A 22,688-nucleotide genomic window follows, 5' to 3' on the forward strand; every position below is an offset into this window, starting at 1 on the left:
CTACATTCAAAATAGAACACATGCTGAAGTGTTCCTTGTGCCCACGATAAGAACACTTCCTGTCATAGTACATTCAAAATAGAACCCATGCTTAAGTGTTCCTTGTGCCCACGATAAGAACACTTCCTGTCATAGTACATTCAAAATAGAACCCATGCTGGTGTTCTTTTTGCCCACGATAAGAACACTTCCTGTCATAGTACATTCAAAATAGAACCCATGCTTAAGTGTTCCTTGTGCCCACGATAAGAACACTTCCTGTCATAGTACATTCAAAATAGAACCCATGCTGGTGTTCTTTTTGCCCACGATAAGAACACTTCCTGTCATAGTACATTCAAAATAGAACCCATGCTTAAGTGTTCCTTGTGCCCACGATAAGAACACTTCCTGTCATAGTACATTCAAAATAGAACCCATGCTTAAGTGTTCCTTGTGCCCACGATAAGAACACTTCCTGTCATAGTACATTCAAAATAGAACCCATGCTTAAGTGTTCCTTGTGCCCACGATAAGAACACTTCCTGTCATAGTACATTCAAAATAGAACCCATGCTGGTGTTCTTTTTGCCCACGATAAGAACACTTCCTGTCATAGTACATTCAAAATAGAACACATGCTGAAGTGTTCCTTGTGCCCACGATAAGAACACTTCCTGTCATAGTACATTCAAAAAGAACCCGTGGTAAAAAGTTCCTTTTGTCCACGATAAAAACACTTCCAGTCATAGTACATAGAAAAAGCCAAGCTTAGACTGAGTGTTCCTTTTGCCCACAATGACGGTAACATGTTGGGGCTTTATATTATTTAGTGCTCGGCCAGGAATGCTTTCTTTATGCGGTTTTCATTTACGTTGAACTAGAGTAGTTGAGTGAGAAAACTGCACAACCCGCACACAATGCGTTGCTAAATATGAACATATATGTTGAGTTTGTCATCTTCTTATGCTTTTACAAATGTATAAAACTTTCTTACCTTTGTTCATCCGACTTCATCATTCGGTGCTCTGGGCTTTGAGGAGTCGGAGACCTTCGCACATCCGGATGCCGTTGGATTGAACTCCTGTTTGGTCCGGTGATGCTTGGTGTTGTGTAAGTGGGCCTCCGCCGGTTCACACGAGGCAGAACTAAACACACCATTGGTCAAAGAAACCGTAATCACACCAAAATCGCACCGTGGCCATGGCGCATATCTTTTTTCAAGGGGCAACGAGAGCCATGGCCGTCGTTACCACCCTCCGTAGTCACCATCTTGGTTATGTAGCGAAGGTGTAGGAACTACCAAACAAGAACGGAATTGTGTCCGTCCCATTTTAAGCCAGAAAAATTCTTGAAAGTATTACAAAATGAAGTGATAAGTCTTGGGTGAATGGCACAACAATGAGCCTCAGGGTCTCGTCACGGTATCTCTGTGCATTCAAATACCCTTCAGTAAAATGCACTTGTGTTCAATGTCCATAACATATGCCTGCCCATACCATAATCCCATTTGCCCACTCAAGTCGGTGACGACGACAAACTGCAGTCAGGCCGAGACCCCGATGAGACGACGAGCATGCAGATGAGCTTCCCTGAGGCGGTTTCTCAAAGAAATTCTTTGGTCATGCAAACCAATTGTTGCAGCAGCTGTCCGGGTGGTCGGTCTCAGACGAGACAAAGGTGTAAGGACTACCAAAGCAACAACGGCCTTGTCTCTGTCCCATTTAAAGCCAGAAAAAGTACTGACAATATGAAGTGATAGTCTTGGGTGAATGGCACAACAATGAGCCTCAGGGTCTCGTCACGGTATCTCTGTGCATTCAAAATGCCATCCATCCATCTTCTTCCGCTTATCCGAGGTCGGGTCGTGGGGGCAGCAGCCTAAGCAGGGAAGCCCAGACTTCCCTCTCCCCAGCCACTTCGTCCAGCTCCTCCCGAGGGATGCCGAGGCGTTCTCAGGCCAGCCGGGATATAGTCTTCCCAACGTGTCCTGGGTCTTCCCCGTGGCCTCCTACCGGTCGGATGTGCCCTAAACACCTCCCTAGGGAGGCGTTCGGGTGGCATCCTGACCAGATGCCCGAACCACCTCATCTGGATCCTCTCGATGTGGAGGAGCAGCGGCTTTACTTTGAGCTCCCCCCGGATGACAGAGCTTCTCACCCTATCTCTAAGGGAGAGCCCCGCCACCCGGCGGAGGAAACTCATTTCGGCCGCTTGTACCGTGATCTTGTCCTTTCGGTCATGACCCAAAGCTCATAACCATAGGTGAGGATGGGAACGTAGATCGACCGGTAAATCGAGAGCTTTGCCTTCCGGCTCAGCTCCTTCTTCACCACAACGGATCGATACAGCGTCTGCATTACTGAAGACGCCGCACCGTTCCGCCTGTCGATCTCACGATCCACTCTTCCCTCACTCGTGAACAAGACTCCGAGGTACTTGAACTCCTCCACTTGGGGCAAGATCTCCTCCCCAACCCGGAGATGGCACTCCACCCTTTTCCGGGTGAGAACCATGGACTCGGACTTGGAGGTGCTGATTCCCATCCCAGTCGCTTCACACTCGGCTGCGAACCGATCCAGTGAGAGCTGAAGATCTTGGCCAGATGAAGCCATCAGGACCACATCATCTGCAAAAAGTAGAGACCTAATCCTGCAGCCACCAAACCAGATACCCTCAACGCCCTGACTGCGCCTAGAAATTCTGTCCATAAAGGTTATGAACAGAATCGGTGACAAAGGGCAGCCTTGGCGGAGTCCTACCCTCACTGGAAACGGGTCAGACTTACTGCCAGCAATGCGGACCAAGCTCTGACACTGATCATGCAAGGAGCGAACCACCACAATAACAGTCCGATACCCCATACTCTCTGAGCACTCCCCACAGGACTTTCCCGGGTACACGGTCGAATGCCTTCTCCAAGTCCACAAAGCACATGTAGACTGGTTGGGCAAACTCCCATGCACCCTCAAGGACCCTGCCGAGAGTATAGAGCTGGTCCACAGTCCCACGACCAGGACGAAAACCACACTGTTCCTCCTGAATCCGAGGTTCAACTATCCGGCGTAGCCTCCTCTCCAGTACACCTGAATAGACCTTACCGGGAAGGCATTCAAAATGCCTTCAGTAAAATCCACTTGTGTTCGTTGTCCATAACATACGCCTGCCCATACCATAACCCCACCCTCACCGTTACTCGATTCACAACGTTGACACCACACACGCTGTCTGCCAAGTGCCCTGAACGGTGAAAACCGTGATTCATCCGTTGAGACAACACCTCTCCAATGTGCCAGACGTTATCAAAAGTGAGCATTTGCCTACTCAAGTCGGTGACGACGACGAACTGCAGTCAGGTCGAGACCCCGATGAGGACGACGAGCATGCGAGATGAGCTTCCCTGAGGCGGTTTCTCAGAGAAATTCTTTGGTCATGCAAACCAATTGTTGCAGCAGCTGTCCGGGTGGTCGGTCTCAGACTTGAGACAAAGGTGTAAGGACTACCAAAGCAACAACGGCCTTGTCTCTGTCCCATTTAAAGCCAATTTTTCATAATGATTGTACAATAAGTGGAGGGTAAAACTGGCAGTTTATGAAGCGACCCAAATGTTAATGACAATCAGGCTTTTGTGGCACTAAACAAGATTTGGTTTGTTGCTTCATTTTGGTCGGTAATATTACTTGTGCAACACACTAGTGAACAGCGTTTAAAAATGACTATTGAAAAGTAATGAATTATAATTACTTGATACTTTACCAAAAATGTAATTGAACTACCGTATTTTTCGGACTATAAGTCGCAGTTTTTTTCATAGTTTGAGACTTATACTCAGGAGCGACTTATGTGTGAAATTATTAGCACATTAGCGTAAAATATCAAATAATATTATTTATCTCATTCACGTAAGAGACTAGACGTATAAGATTTCATGGGATTTAGCGATTAGGAGTGACAGATTGTTTGGTAAACGTATAGCATGTTCTATATGTTATAGTTATTTGAATGACTCTTATCATAATATGTTACGTTAACATACCAGTTGGTTATTTATGCCTCATATAACGTACACTTATTCAGCCTGTTGTTCACTCTATTTATTTTAAATTGCCTTTCAAATGTCTATTCTTGGTGTTAGATTTTATCAAATACATTTCCCCCCAAAATGCGATTTATACTCCAGTGCGACTTATATATGGTTTTTCCCTTCTTTGTTATGCATTTTCGGCCGGTGCGACTTATACTCCGAAAAATACGGTACTAACGGAATTACTCTTCAATAAATGTAATTAATTACTATGGAAAGTTATTAATTAGTTAATAAAAATGTTTATCTGGCATATGCAGTAAAGAGACGTTTCATGAGAGCAGAGCGTGAAAGTGGGCCTTTAAAAGGCGGTGCCTGTCAAGCGCTTAGAAATATCAGTATTTCAGCGCGGCTATCTTTGTTAGCTTAGCAGCTTAGAGCTCTGTTGAATATTTTCCCTGGATTATGTTACCTCCGGTTCATAAAGAGACTGAATGTGCATCGATGGCTGTCATATCCCCTTGTCCACAATTGGGGTGTTGTAGGACTGTTGCGTTGATCGACTTGCTGTTCATTATTCCCTCCAAGTAGTAGTGTGTATTGTGGAGGATGCATGTATGTTTAAGAGTTATTTCTCTATTCATAGCCATGTTTGATGAGCTAGTACTTTTCCTTTGTTTATTCTACCAGTCTCTCTTTGTCTTCAGATTGTCTGTTTCGTGTATTAAACCATCAGGAATGTGAAATACAACCCCCACTAGGACTGTTGCGTTGATCGACTTGCTGTTCATTATTCCCTCCAAGTAGTAGTGTGTATTGTGGAAGATGCATATGTTTAAGAGTTATTTCTCTATTCGTAGCCATGTTTGATGAGATAGTACTTTTCCTTTGTTTATTCTACCAGTCTCTCTTTGCCTTCAGATTGTCTGTTTCGTGTCTTAAACCATCAGGAATGTGAAATACAACACCCACTAGGACTGTTGCGTTGATCGACTTGCTGTTCATTATTCCCTCCAAGTAGTAGTGTGTATTGTGGAAGTTGCATATGTTTAAGAGTTATTTCTCTATTCGTAGCCATGTTTGATGAGCTAGTACTTTTCCTTTGTTTATTCTACCAGTCTCTCTTTGCCTTCAGATTGTCTGTTTCGTGTCTTAACCCATCAGGAATGTGAAATACAACACCCACTCTTTTCCTTATCAGTGTTGAGAGGGGGGAGATGGGGGTTTTCTTTGTGTGCAAAGAGTGGGCTTTTCCATTTGAATGTCAGATCAACTAGAGTAGCCGATATGAATGCATTGGTTCAACTGATCTCCTAAAGCTTTAGTAAAACTTGAAAATATTCCTATTCTGTCTTGATGGTCCTTCTTACTCAGCATATATGTCATCGAAAGAACTTGGGATTGATCAGTAACTTAGATTCCCTGGGAGGAAGAACTGGTCGACGCAACAGTATGAAAAAGTAACAGTGCTAATAACCCCGTTATTACACGACGCCGCTGCTTTTGGTGGGCATTGTGTCTTTTATGCTCTAGCTATGAAAGAAAGACAGAAAAAGACGAGTTCTTTCAGTCAAATATTTACTGACACAGCACTTTCTGTCACCCCCAGTGTCCAACACAAAAATGATAAAAGTCTAAATAAATATATATACTTCAAAAAAAAAAAATGGAGAGAAGATGCAATTTTCATATATCAAACTCTCATTAAGATGCTAACAAATCTAAATAAATAATTTCTTCTGTATAAATGTTGGTTTTCACTTAATCAAGCTAAGTGTTCATGTTGTGTTAGGAGAACGGAACTTTCCGCCGGCGTTTGTTGGAGAACGTCAGGCAGGTAAAAGAGTTAAAGACGGCCACTCGGCCACGTTATTAAACACTGGAAGCTTGTTGGTTATTTACAAGGTGAAGCCTCCTGTCTGTGGTATGACGAGCACGTCGGGGGGTCGAGCGCAGGTCAGAGGCAAGATTTTTTTTTAACGCTAATTAAAAGCTCCTGTGTCGTTTCTTACGTCGCCGACAGAACCCCTCGTTACCGCGACCGTGCTCGAGGCTCGTCTCATGTCTCCGCCGTCCGCCGTGGTTGTGTCACAGCGTGTAAACGTGGAAAGTGTGCAAAGTGGACCCCGACGGGACGGGGGAGGGGGGTGGGCAGCGGCTAGAAGGCGTCGTCGTAATCGTCGCAGCCGTAACCTGCGGGAGAAAAAGACCTTCCCGTCAAAGTCCGACGAGCTTGTGCAAAAATTCAAGAGCAAATTGAGAACGTCTCCCAAGTTCTACAAACCCCGTTTCCATATGAGTTGGGAAATTGTGTTAGATGTAAATATAAACGGAATACAATGATTTGCAAATCTTTTTCAACCCATATTCAGTTGAATGCACTACAAAGACAACATATTTGACGTTCAAACTCAAACTTTTTCTTTTTTTTTTCTTAGAATTTCATGGCTGCAACACGTGCCAAAGTAGTTGGGAAAGGGCATGTTCACCACTGTGTTACATGGCCTTTCCTTTTAACAACACTCAGTAAACGTTTGGGAACTGAGGAGACACATTTTTTAAGCTTCTCGGGTGGATTCTTTCCCATTCTTGCTTGACGTACAGCTTAAGTTGTTCAACAGTCCGGGGGTCTCCGTTGTGCTATTTTAGGCTTCATAATGCGCCACACATTTTCAATGGGAGACAGGTCTGGACTACTGGCAGGCCAGTCTAGTACCCGCACTCTTTTCCTATGAAGCCACGTTGATGTAACACGTGGCTTGGCATTGTCTTGCTGAAATAAGCAGGGGCGTCCATGGTAACGTTGCTTGGATGGCAACATATGTTGCTCCAAAACCTGTATGTACCTTTCAGCATTAATGGTGCCTTCACAGATGTGTAAGTTACCCATGTCTTGGGCACTAATACACCCCCATACCATCACACATGCTGGCTTTTACACTTTGCACCTATAACAATCCGGATGGTTCTTTTCCTCTTTGGTCCTGAGGACACGACGTCCACAGTTTCCAAAAACAATTTGAAATGTGGACTCGTCAGACCACAGAACACTTTTCCACTTTGTATCAGTCCATCTTAGATGAGCTCAGGCCCAGCGAAGCCAACGGCGTTTCTGGGTGTTGTTGATAAACAGTTTTCGCCTTGCATAGGAGAGTTTTAACTTGCACGTACAGATGTAGCGACCAACTGTAGTTACTGACAGTGGGTTTCTGAAGTGTTCCTGAGCCCATGTGGTGATATCCTTTACACACTGATGTCGCTTGTTGATGCAGTACAGCCTGAGGGATCGAAGGTCACGGGCTTAGCTGCTTATGTGCAGTGATTTCTCCAGATTCTCTGAACCCTTTGATGATATTACGGAGCGTAGATGGTGAAATCCCTCAATTCCTTGCAATAGCTGGTTGAGAAAGGTTTTTCTTAAACTGTTCAACAATTTGCTCACACATTTGTTGACAAAGTGGTGACCCTCGCCCCATCCTTGTTTGTAAATGACTGAGCATTTCATGGAATCTACTCTTATACCCAATCATGGCACCCACCTGTTCCCAATTTGCCTGCACACCTGTGGGATGTTCCAAATAAGTGTTTGATGAGCATTCCTCAACTTTATCAGTATTTATTGCCACCTTTCCCAACTGCTTTGTCACGTGTTGCTGGCATCAAATTCTAAAGTTAATGATTATTTGCAACAAAAAAAAAGTTTATCAGTTTGAACATCAAATATGTTGTCTTTGTAGCATATTCAACTGAATATGGGTTGAAAAGGATTTGCAAATCATTGTATTCCGTTTATATTTACATCTAACACAATTTCCCAACTCATATGGAAACGGGGTTTGTAGTTAAATTCCATCAATTTGAATTGCATCTGCAGACAGGAAGTAGAAATGCAATTCAAATTCATAATTGAGGGAAGTACACTGCAAAAAGTCAGTGTTCAAAAACAAGAAAAAAAAAATACAAAAATTAGGGATATTTTATTTGAACTAAGCAAAATTATCTGCCAATAGAACAAGAAAATTCGGCTTGTCAAGACTTTCCAAAACAAGTAAAATTAGCTAACCTCAATGAACCCAAAAATACCTTAAAATAAGTATTGTCTCACTAATAACAAGTGCACTTTTCTTGGTAGAAAAAAAGAGACCTTTTTGCTCAATATGTTGAAAAATATTCTTAAATGAAGTAAATGCTAGTGCCATTATCTTGACATAATGATATGCGCTCGGCATCATGATTTTTTTTTCATCCTTGAAGTAAGAAATGATTACTTTAAAGAAGTAGTTTTATACTTGTGAGTGTTGATGACACAGCTTTGCAACAGTTGATATTCTAGTTTCAAGCATGATTTACTCAATATAGGTCATCAAATCTCAGCAACAAGCTGTAATATCTTACTGAGATCATTTAGGACCAAAACACTTAAAACAAGTAAAACACTCTAACATAAAATCTGCTTAGTGAGAAGAATTATCTTATCAGACAGAAAATAAGCAAATATCACCCTTATTTGAGATATTTCATCTTACTTAGATTTCAGTTTTTGCAGTGTACAATTTAAGTTCCATGAAACCATAGTTAATAAATACACTGCAAAAACTGAAATAATAACTATTATGTTAGATCCACTATGGACTGGACTCTCACTATTATGTTAGATCCACTATGGACTGGACTCTCACTATTATGTTAGATCCACTATGGACTGGACTCTCACTATTATGTTAGATCCACTATGGACTGGACTCTCACTATTATGTTAGATCCACTATGGACTGGACTCTCACTATTATGTTAGATCCACTATGGACTGGACTCTCACTATTATGTTAGATCCACTATGGACTGGACTCTCACTATTATGTTAGATCCACTATGGACTGGACTCTCACTATTATGTTAGATCCACTATGGATTGGACTCTCACTATTATGTTAGATCCACTATGGACTGGACTCTCACTATTATGTTAGATCCACTATGGACTGGACTCTCACTATTATGTTAGATCCACTATGGACTGGACTCTCACTATTATGTTAGATCCACTATGGACTGGACTCTCACTATTATGTTAGATCCACTATGGATTGGACTCTCACTATTATGTTAGATCCACTATGGACTGGACTCTCACTATTATGTTAGATCCACTATGGACTGGACTCTCACTATTATGTTAGATCCACTATGGACTGGACTCTCACTATTATGTTAGATCCACTATGGACTGGACTCTCACTATTATGTTAGATCCACTATGGACTGGACTCTCACTATTATGTTAGATCCACTATGGACTGGACTCTCACTATTATGTTAGATCCACTATGGACTGGACTCTCACACTATTATGTTAGATCCACTATGGACTGGACTCTCACAATATTATGTTAGATCTACTATGGACTGGACTCTCATAACATTATGTTAGATCCACTATGGACTGGACTCTCACTATTATGTTAGATCCACTATGAACTGGACTCTCACACTATTATGTTAGATCCACTATGGACTAAACTCTCACTATTATGTTAGATCCACTATGGACTGGACTCTCACTATTATGTTAGATCCACTATGGACTGGACTCTCACACTATTATGTTAGATCCACTATGGACTGGACTCTCACTATTATGTTAGATCCACTATGGACTGGACTCTCACTATTATGTTAGATCCACTATGGACTGGACTCTCACTATTATGTTAGATCCACTATGGACTGGACTCTCACTATTATGTTAGATCCACTATGGACTGGACTCTCACAATATTATGTTAGATCCACTATGGACTGGACTCTCACTATTATGTTAGATCCACTATGGACTGGACTCTCACTATTATGTTAGATCCACTATGGACTGGACTCTCACTATTATGTTAGATCTACTATGGACTGGACTCTCTCTATTATGTTAGATCCACTATGGACTGCACTCTCACTATTATGTTAGATCCACTATGGACTGGACTCTCACACTATTATGTTAGATCCACTATGGACTAAACTCTCACTATTATGTTAGATCCACTATGGACTGGACTCTTACTGTTATGTTAGATCCACTATGGACTGGACTCTCACTATTATGTTAGATCCACTATGGACTGGACTCTTACTGTTATGTTAGATCTACTATGGACTGGACTCTCACTATTATGTTAGATCCACTATGGACTGGACTCTCACTATTATGTTAGATCCACTATGGACTGGACTCTCACTATATTATGCTAGATCCACTCGACGTCTATTGCACCGGTCACTCACATCTACAGTCCTCTCCAAGGTTTCTCATTGTCATCCCACTGGGTTGAGTTTTTCCTTGCCCTGATGTGGCATCTGAGCCGAGGATGTCGTTGTGGCTTGTGCAGCCCTTTGAGACACTCGTGATTTAGGGCTATATAAGTAAACATTGATTGATAATTGTTAGAACTACAACTGGTTAATATGTTTGTGTTCATGCTTGACTGATGAGAGTATTTGGCGAGCGCCGTTTTGTCCTACTAATTTCGGCTGTCCATGAACGCAGCGTAGTTGTGTCCATTAGATCCATGGCGAGCTACGGGGTTAATGTGGATTAAAAAAAGTAGACGTAAATATTACTGATCGTCAATCAATCTTCACTACGACGTCAAAAAGACTTTCCCTGCAGGATTTAATTAACCGGTTTTATGGCGGCAAAGTCAGAGAACTTTAACAGCTAGACTCCACCCCTTACCCTCGCCCGAGAGGTTGGCTCATTAAAACACGACCCTAACGAGCGTGTGCACGCCAGACGTCCCTCGGCGAGGCCGAGTGACTCGCCACATTTACATGACCGTGACCTTCCGCTCACCTTGACCGCCCATCAGCTCCATGGCGCTGACACAGGTCTCCTCCTCGTCCTCATCCTCGTCCTGCGCGGCGCCCTCCTCGTAGACCACCGGGCCACTCTCGACCAGCACAGAGGACGGAGCTGGCACGGGGGCGGGGGAGGGGGCGGGGCCAGAGGGCTGAAAGAAACGGGGAATATTGCAAGAGATACTTTTAATGTTTTTTCTCTCCCAGTCCTCCAATGAGGGGAATGTCACCCTGCCACTTCATTTACACAATGACTGTTAGTAATAAACACTGCCGGTAATAAACACTGTTAGTAATAAACACTGTCAAAATTAAACACTGTTAGTAATAAACACTATCAAAATTAAACACTGTTAGTAATAAACACTGTTAGTAATAAACACTGCTAGTAATAAACACTATCAAAATTAAACACTGTTAGTAATAAACACTGTCAAAATTAAACACTGTTAGTAATAAACACTGCTAGTAATAAACACTATCAAAATTAAACACTGTTAGTAATAAACACTGTCAAAATTAAACACTGTTAGTAATAAACACTGCTAGTAATAAACACTATCAAAATTAAACACTGTCAGTAATAAACACTGTTAGTATTAAACACGGTTAGTAATAAACATTGTCAAAATTAAATACTTTTAGTATTAAACACTGTTAGTAATAACCATTGTCAAAATTAAATACTTTTAGTAATAAACACTGTTATTATTAAACACTGTTAGTAATAAACACTGTTAGTAATAAATATTGTCAAAATTAAATACTTTTAGTAATAAACAGTTAGTTTTAAACACTGTTAGTATTAAACACTGTAAGTAATAAACACTTTCAAAATTAAACACTGTTAGTATTAAACATTGTCAAAATTAAATACTTTTAGTATTAAACACTGTTAGTATTAAACACTGTTAGTAATAAATATTGTCTAAATTAAATAGTTTTAGTAATAAACACTGTTAGTATTAAACACTGTTAGTATTAAACACTGTTAGTAATAAATATTGTCTAAATTAAATGGTTTTAGTGATAAACACTGTTAGTATTAAATACTGTTAGTATTAAACACTGTTAGTAATAAATATTGTCAAAATTAAATACTTTTAGTAATAAACAGTTAGTTTTAAACACTGTTAGTATTAAGCATAGTTAGTATTAAACACTGTAAGTAATAAACACTTTCAAAATTAAACACTGTTAGTATTAAACATGGTCAAAATTAAATACTTTTAGTATTAAACACTGTTAGTATTAAACACTGTTAGTAATAAATATTGTCTAAATTAAATAGTTTTAGTAATAAACACTGTTAGTATTAAACACTGTTAGTATTAAACACTGTTAGTAATAAATATTGTCTAAATTAAATGGTTTTAGTGATAAACACTGTTAGTATTAAATACTGTTAGTAATAAACACTTAGTAATAAACATTGTCAAAATTAAATACTTTTAGTAATAAACACAGCTAGAATTAAACACTGTTAGTATTAAACACAGTTAGTAATAAACACTTAGTAATATACACTGTTAGTATTAAACATTGTCAAAATGAAATACTTTTAGTAATAAACACTGTTAGTATTAAACACTGTTAGTATTAAACACTGTTAGTATTAAACACTGTTAGTATTAAACATTGTCAAAATTAAATACTTTTAGTATTAAACACTGTTAGTATTAAACACTGTTAGTAATAAATATTGTCTAAATTAAATAGTTTTAGTAATAAACACTGTTAGTATTAAACACTGTTAGTATTAAACACTGTTAGTAATAAATATTGTCTAAATTAAATGGTTTTAGTGATAAACACTGTTAGTATTAAATACTCTTAGTAATAAACACTTAGTAATAAACATTGTCAAAATTAAATACTTTTAGTAATAAACACAGCTAGAATTAAACACTGTTAGTATTAAACACAGTTAGTAATAAACACTTAGTAATATACACTGTTAGTATTAAACATTGTCAAAATGAAATACTTTTAGTAATAAACACTGTTAGTATTAAACACTGTTAGTATTAAACACTGTTAGTATTAAACACTGTTAGTATTAAACATTGTCAAAATTAAATACTTTTAGTATTAAACACTGTTAGTATTAAACACTGTTTGTAATAAACACTGTTTGTAATAAACACTGTTAGTAATAAACATTTTCAAAATTAAATACTTTTAGTAATAAATACTGTTTGTATTAAACACTGTTAGTATTAAACACTGGTAGTAATAAACACTGGTAGTAATAAACACTGTCAAAATTAAACACTTTTAGTAATAAACACTGCCGGTAATAAACACTGTTAATAATAAACACTGTTTGTAATAAATATTTTCAAAATTAAATACTTTTAGTAATAAACACTGTTAGTATTAAACACTGTTAGTAATAAACATTGTCAAAATTAAATACTTTTAGTAATAAACACGGTTAGTATTAAACACTGTTAGTAATAAACATTGTCAAAATTAAATACTTTTAGTAATAAACACAGCTAGAATTAAACACTGTTAGTATTAAACACAGTTAGTAATAAACACTGTTAGTAATATACACTGTTAGTATTAAACACTGTTAGTAATAAACATGGTCAAAATGAAATACTTTTAGTAATAAACACTGTTAGTATTAAACACTGTTAGTATTAAACACTGTTAGTAATAAACACTGTTATTATTAAACACTGTTCGTATTAAACACTGTTAGTATTAAACATTGTCAAAATTAAATACTTTTAGTATTAAACACTGTTAGTATTAAACACTGTTTGTAATAAACACTGTTTGTAATAAACACTGTTAGTAATAAACATTTTCAAAATTAAATACTTTTAGTAATAAATACTGTTTGTATTAAACACTGTTAGTATTAAACACTGGTAGTAATAAACACTGGTAGTAATAAACACTGTCAAAATTAAACACTTTTAGTAATAAACACTGCCGGTAATAAACACTGTTAATAATAAACACTGTTTGTAATAAACATTTTCAAAATTAAATACTTTTAGTAATAAACACTATTAGTATTAAACACTGTTAGTATTAAACACTGTTCGTATTAAACACTGTTAGTATTAAACATTGTCAAAATTAAATACTTTTAGTATTAAACACTGTTAGTATTAAACATTGTCAAAATTAAACACTGTTAGTATTAAACACTGGTAGTAATAAACACTGTCAAAATTAAACACTTTTAGTAATAACACTGCCGGTAATAAACACTGTTAATAATAAACACTGTTTGTAATAAACATTTTCAAAATGAAATATTTTTAGTAATAAACACTGTTAGTATTAAACACTGTTAGTAATAAACATTGTCAAAATTAAATACTTTTAGTAATAAACACGGTTAGTATTAAACACTGTTAGTAATAAACATTGTCAAAATTAAATACTTTTAGTAATAAACACGGTTAGTATTAAACACTGTTAGTAATAAACATTGTCAAAATTAAATACTTTTAGTAATAAACACTGTTAGTAATAAACACTGTTAGTATTAAACACTGTTAGTAATAAACATGGTCAAAATTAAATACTTTTAGTAATAAATACTGTTAGTAATAAACACTGTTAGTATTAAACACTGTTAGTAATAAACATTGTCAAAATTAAATACTTTTAGTAATAAACACTGTTAGTATTAAACACTGTAAGTAATAAACACTTTCAAAATTAAACACTGTTAGTATTAAACATTGTCAAAATTAAATACTTTTAGTATTAAACACTGTTAGTATTAAACACTGTTAGTAATAAATATTGTCTAAATTAAATAGTTTTAGTAATAAACACTGTTAGTATTAAACACTGTTAGTATTAAACACTGTTAGTAATAAATATTGTCTAAATTAAATGGTTTTAGTGATAAACACTGTTAGTATTAAATACTGTTAGTATTAAACACTGTTAGTAATAAATATTGTCAAAATTAAATACTTTTAGTAATAAACAGTTAGTTTTAAACACTGTTAGTATTAAGCATAGTTAGTATTAAACACTGTAAGTAATAAACACTTTCAAAATTAAACACTGTTAGTATTAAACATGGTCAAAATTAAATACTTTTAGTATTAAACACTGTTAGTATTAAACACTGTTAGTAATAAATATTGTCTAAATTAAATAGTTTTAGTAATAAACACTGTTAGTATTAAACACTGTTAGTATTAAACACTGTTAGTAATAAATATTGTCTAAATTAAATGGTTTTAGTGATAAACACTGTTAGTATTAAATACTGTTAGTAATAAACACTTAGTAATAAACATTGTCAAAATTAAATACTTTTAGTAATAAACACAGCTAGAATTAAACACTGTTAGTATTAAACACAGTTAGTAATAAACACTTAGTAATATACACTGTTAGTATTAAACATTGTCAAAATGAAATACTTTTAGTAATAAACACTGTTAGTATTAAACACTGTTAGTATTAAACACTGTTAGTATTAAACACTGTTAGTATTAAACATTGTCAAAATTAAATACTTTTAGTATTAAACACTGTTAGTATTAAACACTGTTAGTAATAAATATTGTCTAAATTAAATAGTTTTAGTAATAAACACTGTTAGTATTAAACACTGTTAGTATTAAACACTGTTAGTAATAAATATTGTCTAAATTAAATGGTTTTAGTGATAAACACTGTTAGTATTAAATACTCTTAGTAATAAACACTTAGTAATAAACATTGTCAAAATTAAATACTTTTAGTAATAAACACAGCTAGAATTAAACACTGTTAGTATTAAACACAGTTAGTAATAAACACTTAGTAATATACACTGTTAGTATTAAACATTGTCAAAATGAAATACTTTTAGTAATAAACACTGTTAGTATTAAACACTGTTAGTATTAAACACTGTTAGTATTAAACACTGTTAGTATTAAACATTGTCAAAATTAAATACTTTTAGTATTAAACACTGTTAGTATTAAACACTGTTTGTAATAAACACTGTTTGTAATAAACACTGTTAGTAATAAACATTTTCAAAATTAAATACTTTTAGTAATAAATACTGTTTGTATTAAACACTGTTAGTATTAAACACTGGTAGTAATAAACACTGGTAGTAATAAACACTGTCAAAATTAAACACTTTTAGTAATAAACACTGCCGGTAATAAACACTGTTAATAATAAACACTGTTTGTAATAAATATTTTCAAAATTAAATACTTTTAGTAATAAACACTGTTAGTATTAAACACTGTTAGTAATAAACATTGTCAAAATTAAATACTTTTAGTAATAAACACGGTTAGTATTAAACACTGTTAGTAATAAACATTGTCAAAATTAAATACTTTTAGTAATAAACACAGCTAGAATTAAACACTGTTAGTATTAAACACAGTTAGTAATAAACACTGTTAGTAATATACACTGTTAGTATTAAACACTGTTAGTAATAAACATGGTCAAAATGAAATACTTTTAGTAATAAACACTGTTAGTATTAAACACTGTTAGTATTAAACACTGTTAGTAATAAACACTGTTATTATTAAACACTGTTCGTATTAAACACTGTTAGTATTAAACATTGTCAAAATTAAATACTTTTAGTATTAAACACTGTTAGTATTAAACACTGTTTGTAATAAACACTGTTTGTAATAAACACTGTTAGTAATAAACATTTTCAAAATTAAATACTTTTAGTAATAAATACTGTTTGTATTAAACACTGTTAGTATTAAACACTGGTAGTAATAAACACTGGTAGTAATAAACACTGTCAAAATTAAACACTTTTAGTAATAAACACTGCCGGTAATAAACACTGTTAATAATAAACACTGTTTGTAATAAACATTTTCAAAATTAAATACTTTTAGTAATAAACACTATTAGTATTAAACACTGTTAGTATTAAACACTGTTCGTATTAAACACTGTTAGTATTAAACATTGTCAAAATTAAATACTTTTAGTATTAAACACTGTTAGTATTAAACATTGTCAAAATTAAACACTGTTAGTATTAAACACTGGTAGTAATAAACACTGTCAAAATTAAACACTTTTAGTAATAACACTGCCGGTAATAAACACTGTTAATAATAAACACTGTTTGTAATAAACATTTTCAAAATGAAATATTTTTAGTAATAAACACTGTTAGTATTAAACACTGTTAGTAATAAACATTGTCAAAATTAAATACTTTTAGTAATAAACACGGTTAGTATTAAACACTGTTAGTAATAAACATTGTCAAAATTAAATACTTTTAGTAATAAACACGGTTAGTATTAAACACTGTTAGTAATAAACATTGTCAAAATTAAATACTTTTAGTAATAAACACTGTTAGTAATAAACACTGTTAGTATTAAACACTGTTAGTAATAAACATGGTCAAAATTAAATACTTTTAGTAATAAATACTGTTAGTAATAAACACTGTTAGTATTAAACACTGTTAGTAATAAACATTGTCAAAATTAAATACTTTTAGTAATAAACACTGTTAGTATTAAACACTGTAAGTAATAAACACTTTCAAAATTAAACACTGTTAGTATTAAACATTGTCAAAATTAAATACTTTTAGTATTAAACACTGTTAGTATTAAACACTGTTAGTAATAAATATTGTCTAAATTAAATAGTTTTAGTAATAAACACTGTTAGTATTAAACACTGTTAGTATTAAACACTGTTAGTAATAAATATTGTCTAAATTAAATGGTTTTAGTGATAAACACTGTTAGTATTAAATACTGTTAGTATTAAACACTGTTAGTAATAAATATTGTCAAAATTAAATACTTTTAGTAATAAACAGTTAGTTTTAAACACTGTTAGTATTAAGCATAGTTAGTATTAAACACTGTAAGTAATAAACACTTTCAAAATTAAACACTGTTAGTATTAAACATGGTCAAAATTAAATACTTTTAGTATTAAACACTGTTAGTATTAAACACTGTTAGTAATAAATATTGTCTAAATTAAATAGTTTTAGTAATAAACACTGTTAGTATTAAACACTGTTAGTATTAAACACTGTTAGTAATAAATATTGTCTAAATTAAATGGTTTTAGTGATAAACACTGTTAGTATTAAATACTGTTAGTAATAAACACTTAGTAATAAACATTGTCAAAATTAAATACTTTTAGTAATAAACACAGCTAGAATTAAACACTGTTAGTATTAAACACAGTTAGTAATAAACACTTAGTAATATACACTGTTCGTATTAAACATTGTCAAAATGAAATACTTTTAGTAATAAACACTGTTAGTATTAAACACTGTTAGTATTAAACACTGTTAGTATTAAACACTGTTAGTATTAAACATTGTCAAAATTAAATACTTTTAGTATTAAACACTGTTAGTATTAAACACTGTTAGTAATAAATATTGTCTAAATTAAATAGTTTTAGTAATAAACACTGTTAGTATTAAACACTGTTAGTATTAAACACTGTTAGTAATAAATATTGTCTAAATTAAATGGTTTTAGTGATAAACACTGTTAGTATTAAATACTCTTAGTAATAAACACTTAGTAATAAACATTGTCAAAATTAAATACTTTTAGTAATAAACACAGCTAGAATTAAACACTGTTAGTATTAAACACAGTTAGTAATAAACACTTAGTAATATACACTGTTAGTATTAAACATTGTCAAAATGAAATACTTTTAGTAATAAACACTGTTAGTATTAAACACTGTTAGTATTAAACACTGTTAGTATTAAACACTGTTAGTATTAAACATTGTCAAAATTAAATACTTTTAGTATTAAACACTGTTAGTATTAAACACTGTTTGTAATAAACACTGTTTGTAATAAACACTGTTAGTAATAAACATTTTCAAAATTAAATACTTTTAGTAATAAATACTGTTTGTATTAAACACTGTTAGTATTAAACACTGGTAGTAATAAACACTGGTAGTAATAAACACTGTCAAAATTAAACACTTTTAGTAATAAACACTGCCGGTAATAAACACTGTTAATAATAAACACTGTTTGTAATAAATATTTTCAAAATTAAATACTTTTAGTAATAAACACTGTTAGTATTAAACACTGTTAGTAATAAACATTGTCAAAATTAAATACTTTTAGTAATAAACACGGTTAGTATTAAACACTGTTAGTAATAAACATTGTCAAAATTAAATACTTTTAGTAATAAACACAGCTAGAATTAAACACTGTTAGTATTAAACACAGTTAGTAATAAACACTGTTAGTAATATACACTGTTAGTATTAAACACTGTTAGTAATAAACATGGTCAAAATGAAATACTTTTAGTAATAAACACTGTTAGTATTAAACACTGTTAGTATTAAACACTGTTAGTAATAAACACTGTTATTATTAAACACTGTTCGTATTAAACACTGTTAGTATTAAACATTGTCAAAATTAAATACTTTTAGTATTAAACACTGTTAGTATTAAACACTGTTTGTAATAAACACTGTTTGTAATAAACACTGTTAGTAATAAACATTTTCAAAATTAAATACTTTTAGTAATAAATACTGTTTGTATTAAACACTGTTAGTATTAAACACTGGTAGTAATAAACACTGGTAGTAATAAACACTGTCAAAATTAAACACTTTTAGTAATAAACACTGCCGGTAATAAACACTGTTAATAATAAACACTGTTTGTAATAAACATTTTCAAAATTAAATACTTTTAGTAATAAACACTATTAGTATTAAACACTGTTAGTATTAAACACTGTTCGTATTAAACACTGTTAGTATTAAACATTGTCAAAATTAAATACTTTTAGTATTAAACACTGTTAGTATTAAACATTGTCAAAATTAAACACTGTTAGTATTAAACACTGGTAGTAATAAACACTGTCAAAATTAAACACTTTTAGTAATAACACTGCCGGTAATAAACACTGTTAATAATAAACACTGTTTGTAATAAACATTTTCAAAATGAAATATTTTTAGTAATAAACACTGTTAGTATTAAACACTGTTAGTAATAAACATTGTCAAAATTAAATACTTTTAGTAATAAACACGGTTAGTATTAAACACTGTTAGTAATAAACATTGTCAAAATTAAATACTTTTAGTAATAAACACGGTTAGTATTAAACACTGTTAGTAATAAACATTGTCAAAATTAAATACTTTTAGTAATAAACACTGTTAGTAATAAACACTGTTAGTATTAAACACTGTTAGTAATAAACATGGTCAAAATTAAATACTTTTAGTAATAAATACTGTTAGTAATAAACACTGTTAGTATTAAACACTGTTAGTAATAAACATTGTCAAAATTAAATACTTTTAGTAATAAACACTGTTAGTATTAAACACTGTAAGTAATAAACACTTTCAAAATTAAACACTGTTAGTATTAAACATTGTCAAAATTAAATACTTTTAGTATTAAACACTGTTAGTATTAAACACTGTTAGTAATAAATATTGTCTAAATTAAATAGTTTTAGTAATAAACACTGTTAGTATTAAACACTGTTAGTATTAAACACTGTTAGTAATAAATATTGTCTAAATTAAATGGTTTTAGTGATAAACACTGTTAGTATTAAATACTGTTAGTATTAAACACTGTTAGTAATAAATATTGTCAAAATTAAATACTTTTAGTAATAAACAGTTAGTTTTAAACACTGTTAGTATTAAGCATAGTTAGTATTAAACACTGTAAGTAATAAACACTTTCAAAATTAAACACTGTTAGTATTAAACATGGTCAAAATTAAATACTTTTAGTATTAAACACTGTTAGTATTAAACACTGTTAGTAATAAATATTGTCTAAATTAAATAGTTTTAGTAATAAACACTGTTAGTATTAAACACTGTTAGTATTAAACACTGTTAGTAATAAATATTGTCTAAATTAAATGGTTTTAGTGATAAACACTGTTAGTATTAAATACTGTTAGTAATAAACACTTAGTAATAAACATTGTCAAAATTAAATACTTTTAGTAATAAACACAGCTAGAATTAAACACTGTTAGTATTAAACACAGTTAGTAATAAACACTTAGTAATATACACTGTTAGTATTAAACATTGTCAAAATGAAATACTTTTAGTAATAAACACTGTTAGTATTAAACACTGTTAGTATTAAACACTGTTAGTATTAAACACTGTTAGTATTAAACATTGTCAAAATTAAATACTTTTAGTATTAAACACTGTTAGTATTAAACACTGTTAGTAATAAATATTGTCTAAATTAAATAGTTTTAGTAATAAACACTGTTAGTATTAAACACTGTTAGTATTAAACACTGTTAGTAATAAATATTGTCTAAATTAAATGGTTTTAGTGATAAACACTGTTAGTATTAAATACTCTTAGTAATAAACACTTAGTAATAAACATTGTCAAAATTAAATACTTTTAGTAATAAACACAGCTAGAATTAAACACTGTTAGTATTAAACACAGTTAGTAATAAACACTTAGTAATATACACTGTTAGTATTAAACATTGTCAAAATGAAATACTTTTAGTAATAAACACTGTTAGTATTAAACACTGTTAGTATTAAACACTGTTAGTATTAAACACTGTTAGTATTAAACATTGTCAAAATTAAATACTTTTAGTATTAAACACTGTTAGTATTAAACACTGTTTGTAATAAACACTGTTTGTAATAAACACTGTTAGTAATAAACATTTTCAAAATTAAATACTTTTAGTAATAAATACTGTTTGTATTAAACACTGTTAGTATTAAACACTGGTAGTAATAAACACTGGTAGTAATAAACACTGTCAAAATTAAACACTTTTAGTAATAAACACTGCCGGTAATAAACACTGTTAATAATAAACACTGTTTGTAATAAATATTTTCAAAATTAAATACTTTTAGTAATAAACACTGTTAGTATTAAACACTGTTAGTAATAAACATTGTCAAAATTAAATACTTTTAGTAATAAACACGGTTAGTATTAAACACTGTTAGTAATAAACATTGTCAAAATTAAATACTTTTAGTAATAAACACAGCTAGAATTAAACACTGTTAGTATTAAACACAGTTAGTAATAAACACTGTTAGTAATATACACTGTTAGTATTAAACACTGTTAGTAATAAACATGGTCAAAATGAAATACTTTTAGTAATAAACACTGTTAGTATTAAACACTGTTAGTATTAAACACTGTTAGTAATAAACACTGTTATTATTAAACACTGTTCGTATTAAACACTGTTAGTATTAAACATTGTCAAAATTAAATACTTTTAGTATTAAACACTGTTAGTATTAAACACTGTTTGTAATAAACACTGTTTGTAATAAACACTGTTAGTAATAAACATTTTCAAAATTAAATACTTTTAGTAATAAATACTGTTTGTATTAAACACTGTTAGTATTAAACACTGGTAGTAATAAACACTGGTAGTAATAAACACTGTCAAAATTAAACACTTTTAGTAATAAACACTGCCGGTAATAAACACTGTTAATAATAAACACTGTTTGTAATAAACATTTTCAAAATTAAATACTTTTAGTAATAAACACTATTAGTATTAAACACTGTTAGTATTAAACACTGTTCGTATTAAACACTGTTAGTATTAAACATTGTCAAAATTAAATACTTTTAGTATTAAACACTGTTAGTATTAAACATTGTCAAAATTAAACACTGTTAGTATTAAACACTGGTAGTAATAAACACTGTCAAAATTAAACACTTTTAGTAATAACACTGCCGGTAATAAACACTGTTAATAATAAACACTGTTTGTAATAAACATTTTCAAAA

At 32.3% G+C, this 22,688-nt stretch overlaps 1 protein-coding gene across 3 annotated transcripts in view; it reads right to left on the reverse strand.

Annotated features, from left to right (window-relative positions):
* Nucleotides 1-5,564: 5,564 nt before the first annotated feature.
* The window catches only part of brf1a (BRF1 general transcription factor IIIB subunit a), a 233,891-nt gene continuing 216,767 nt past the window's right edge, over nt 5,565-22,688 (reverse strand). For all 3 annotated transcript variants that reach the window (XM_061987474.2, XM_072916242.1, XM_072916241.1), the window contains exons 18-19: nt 10,851-11,007; nt 5,565-6,196 (exon numbers count right to left, since the gene is read on the reverse strand). In XM_061987474.2, the coding sequence (XP_061843458.2) occupies nt 6,162-6,196; nt 10,851-11,007 (192 nt within the window). In that variant the 3' untranslated portion in view covers nt 5,565-6,161. The remainder of the gene's footprint in view (nt 6,197-10,850; nt 11,008-22,688) is intronic.

Source organism: Nerophis lumbriciformis, linkage group LG26 (genome assembly GCF_033978685.3).
Source record: "Nerophis lumbriciformis linkage group LG26, RoL_Nlum_v2.1, whole genome shotgun sequence".
In the NCBI taxonomy this organism is placed as follows: Eukaryota; Metazoa; Chordata; class Actinopteri; order Syngnathiformes; family Syngnathidae; genus Nerophis; species Nerophis lumbriciformis.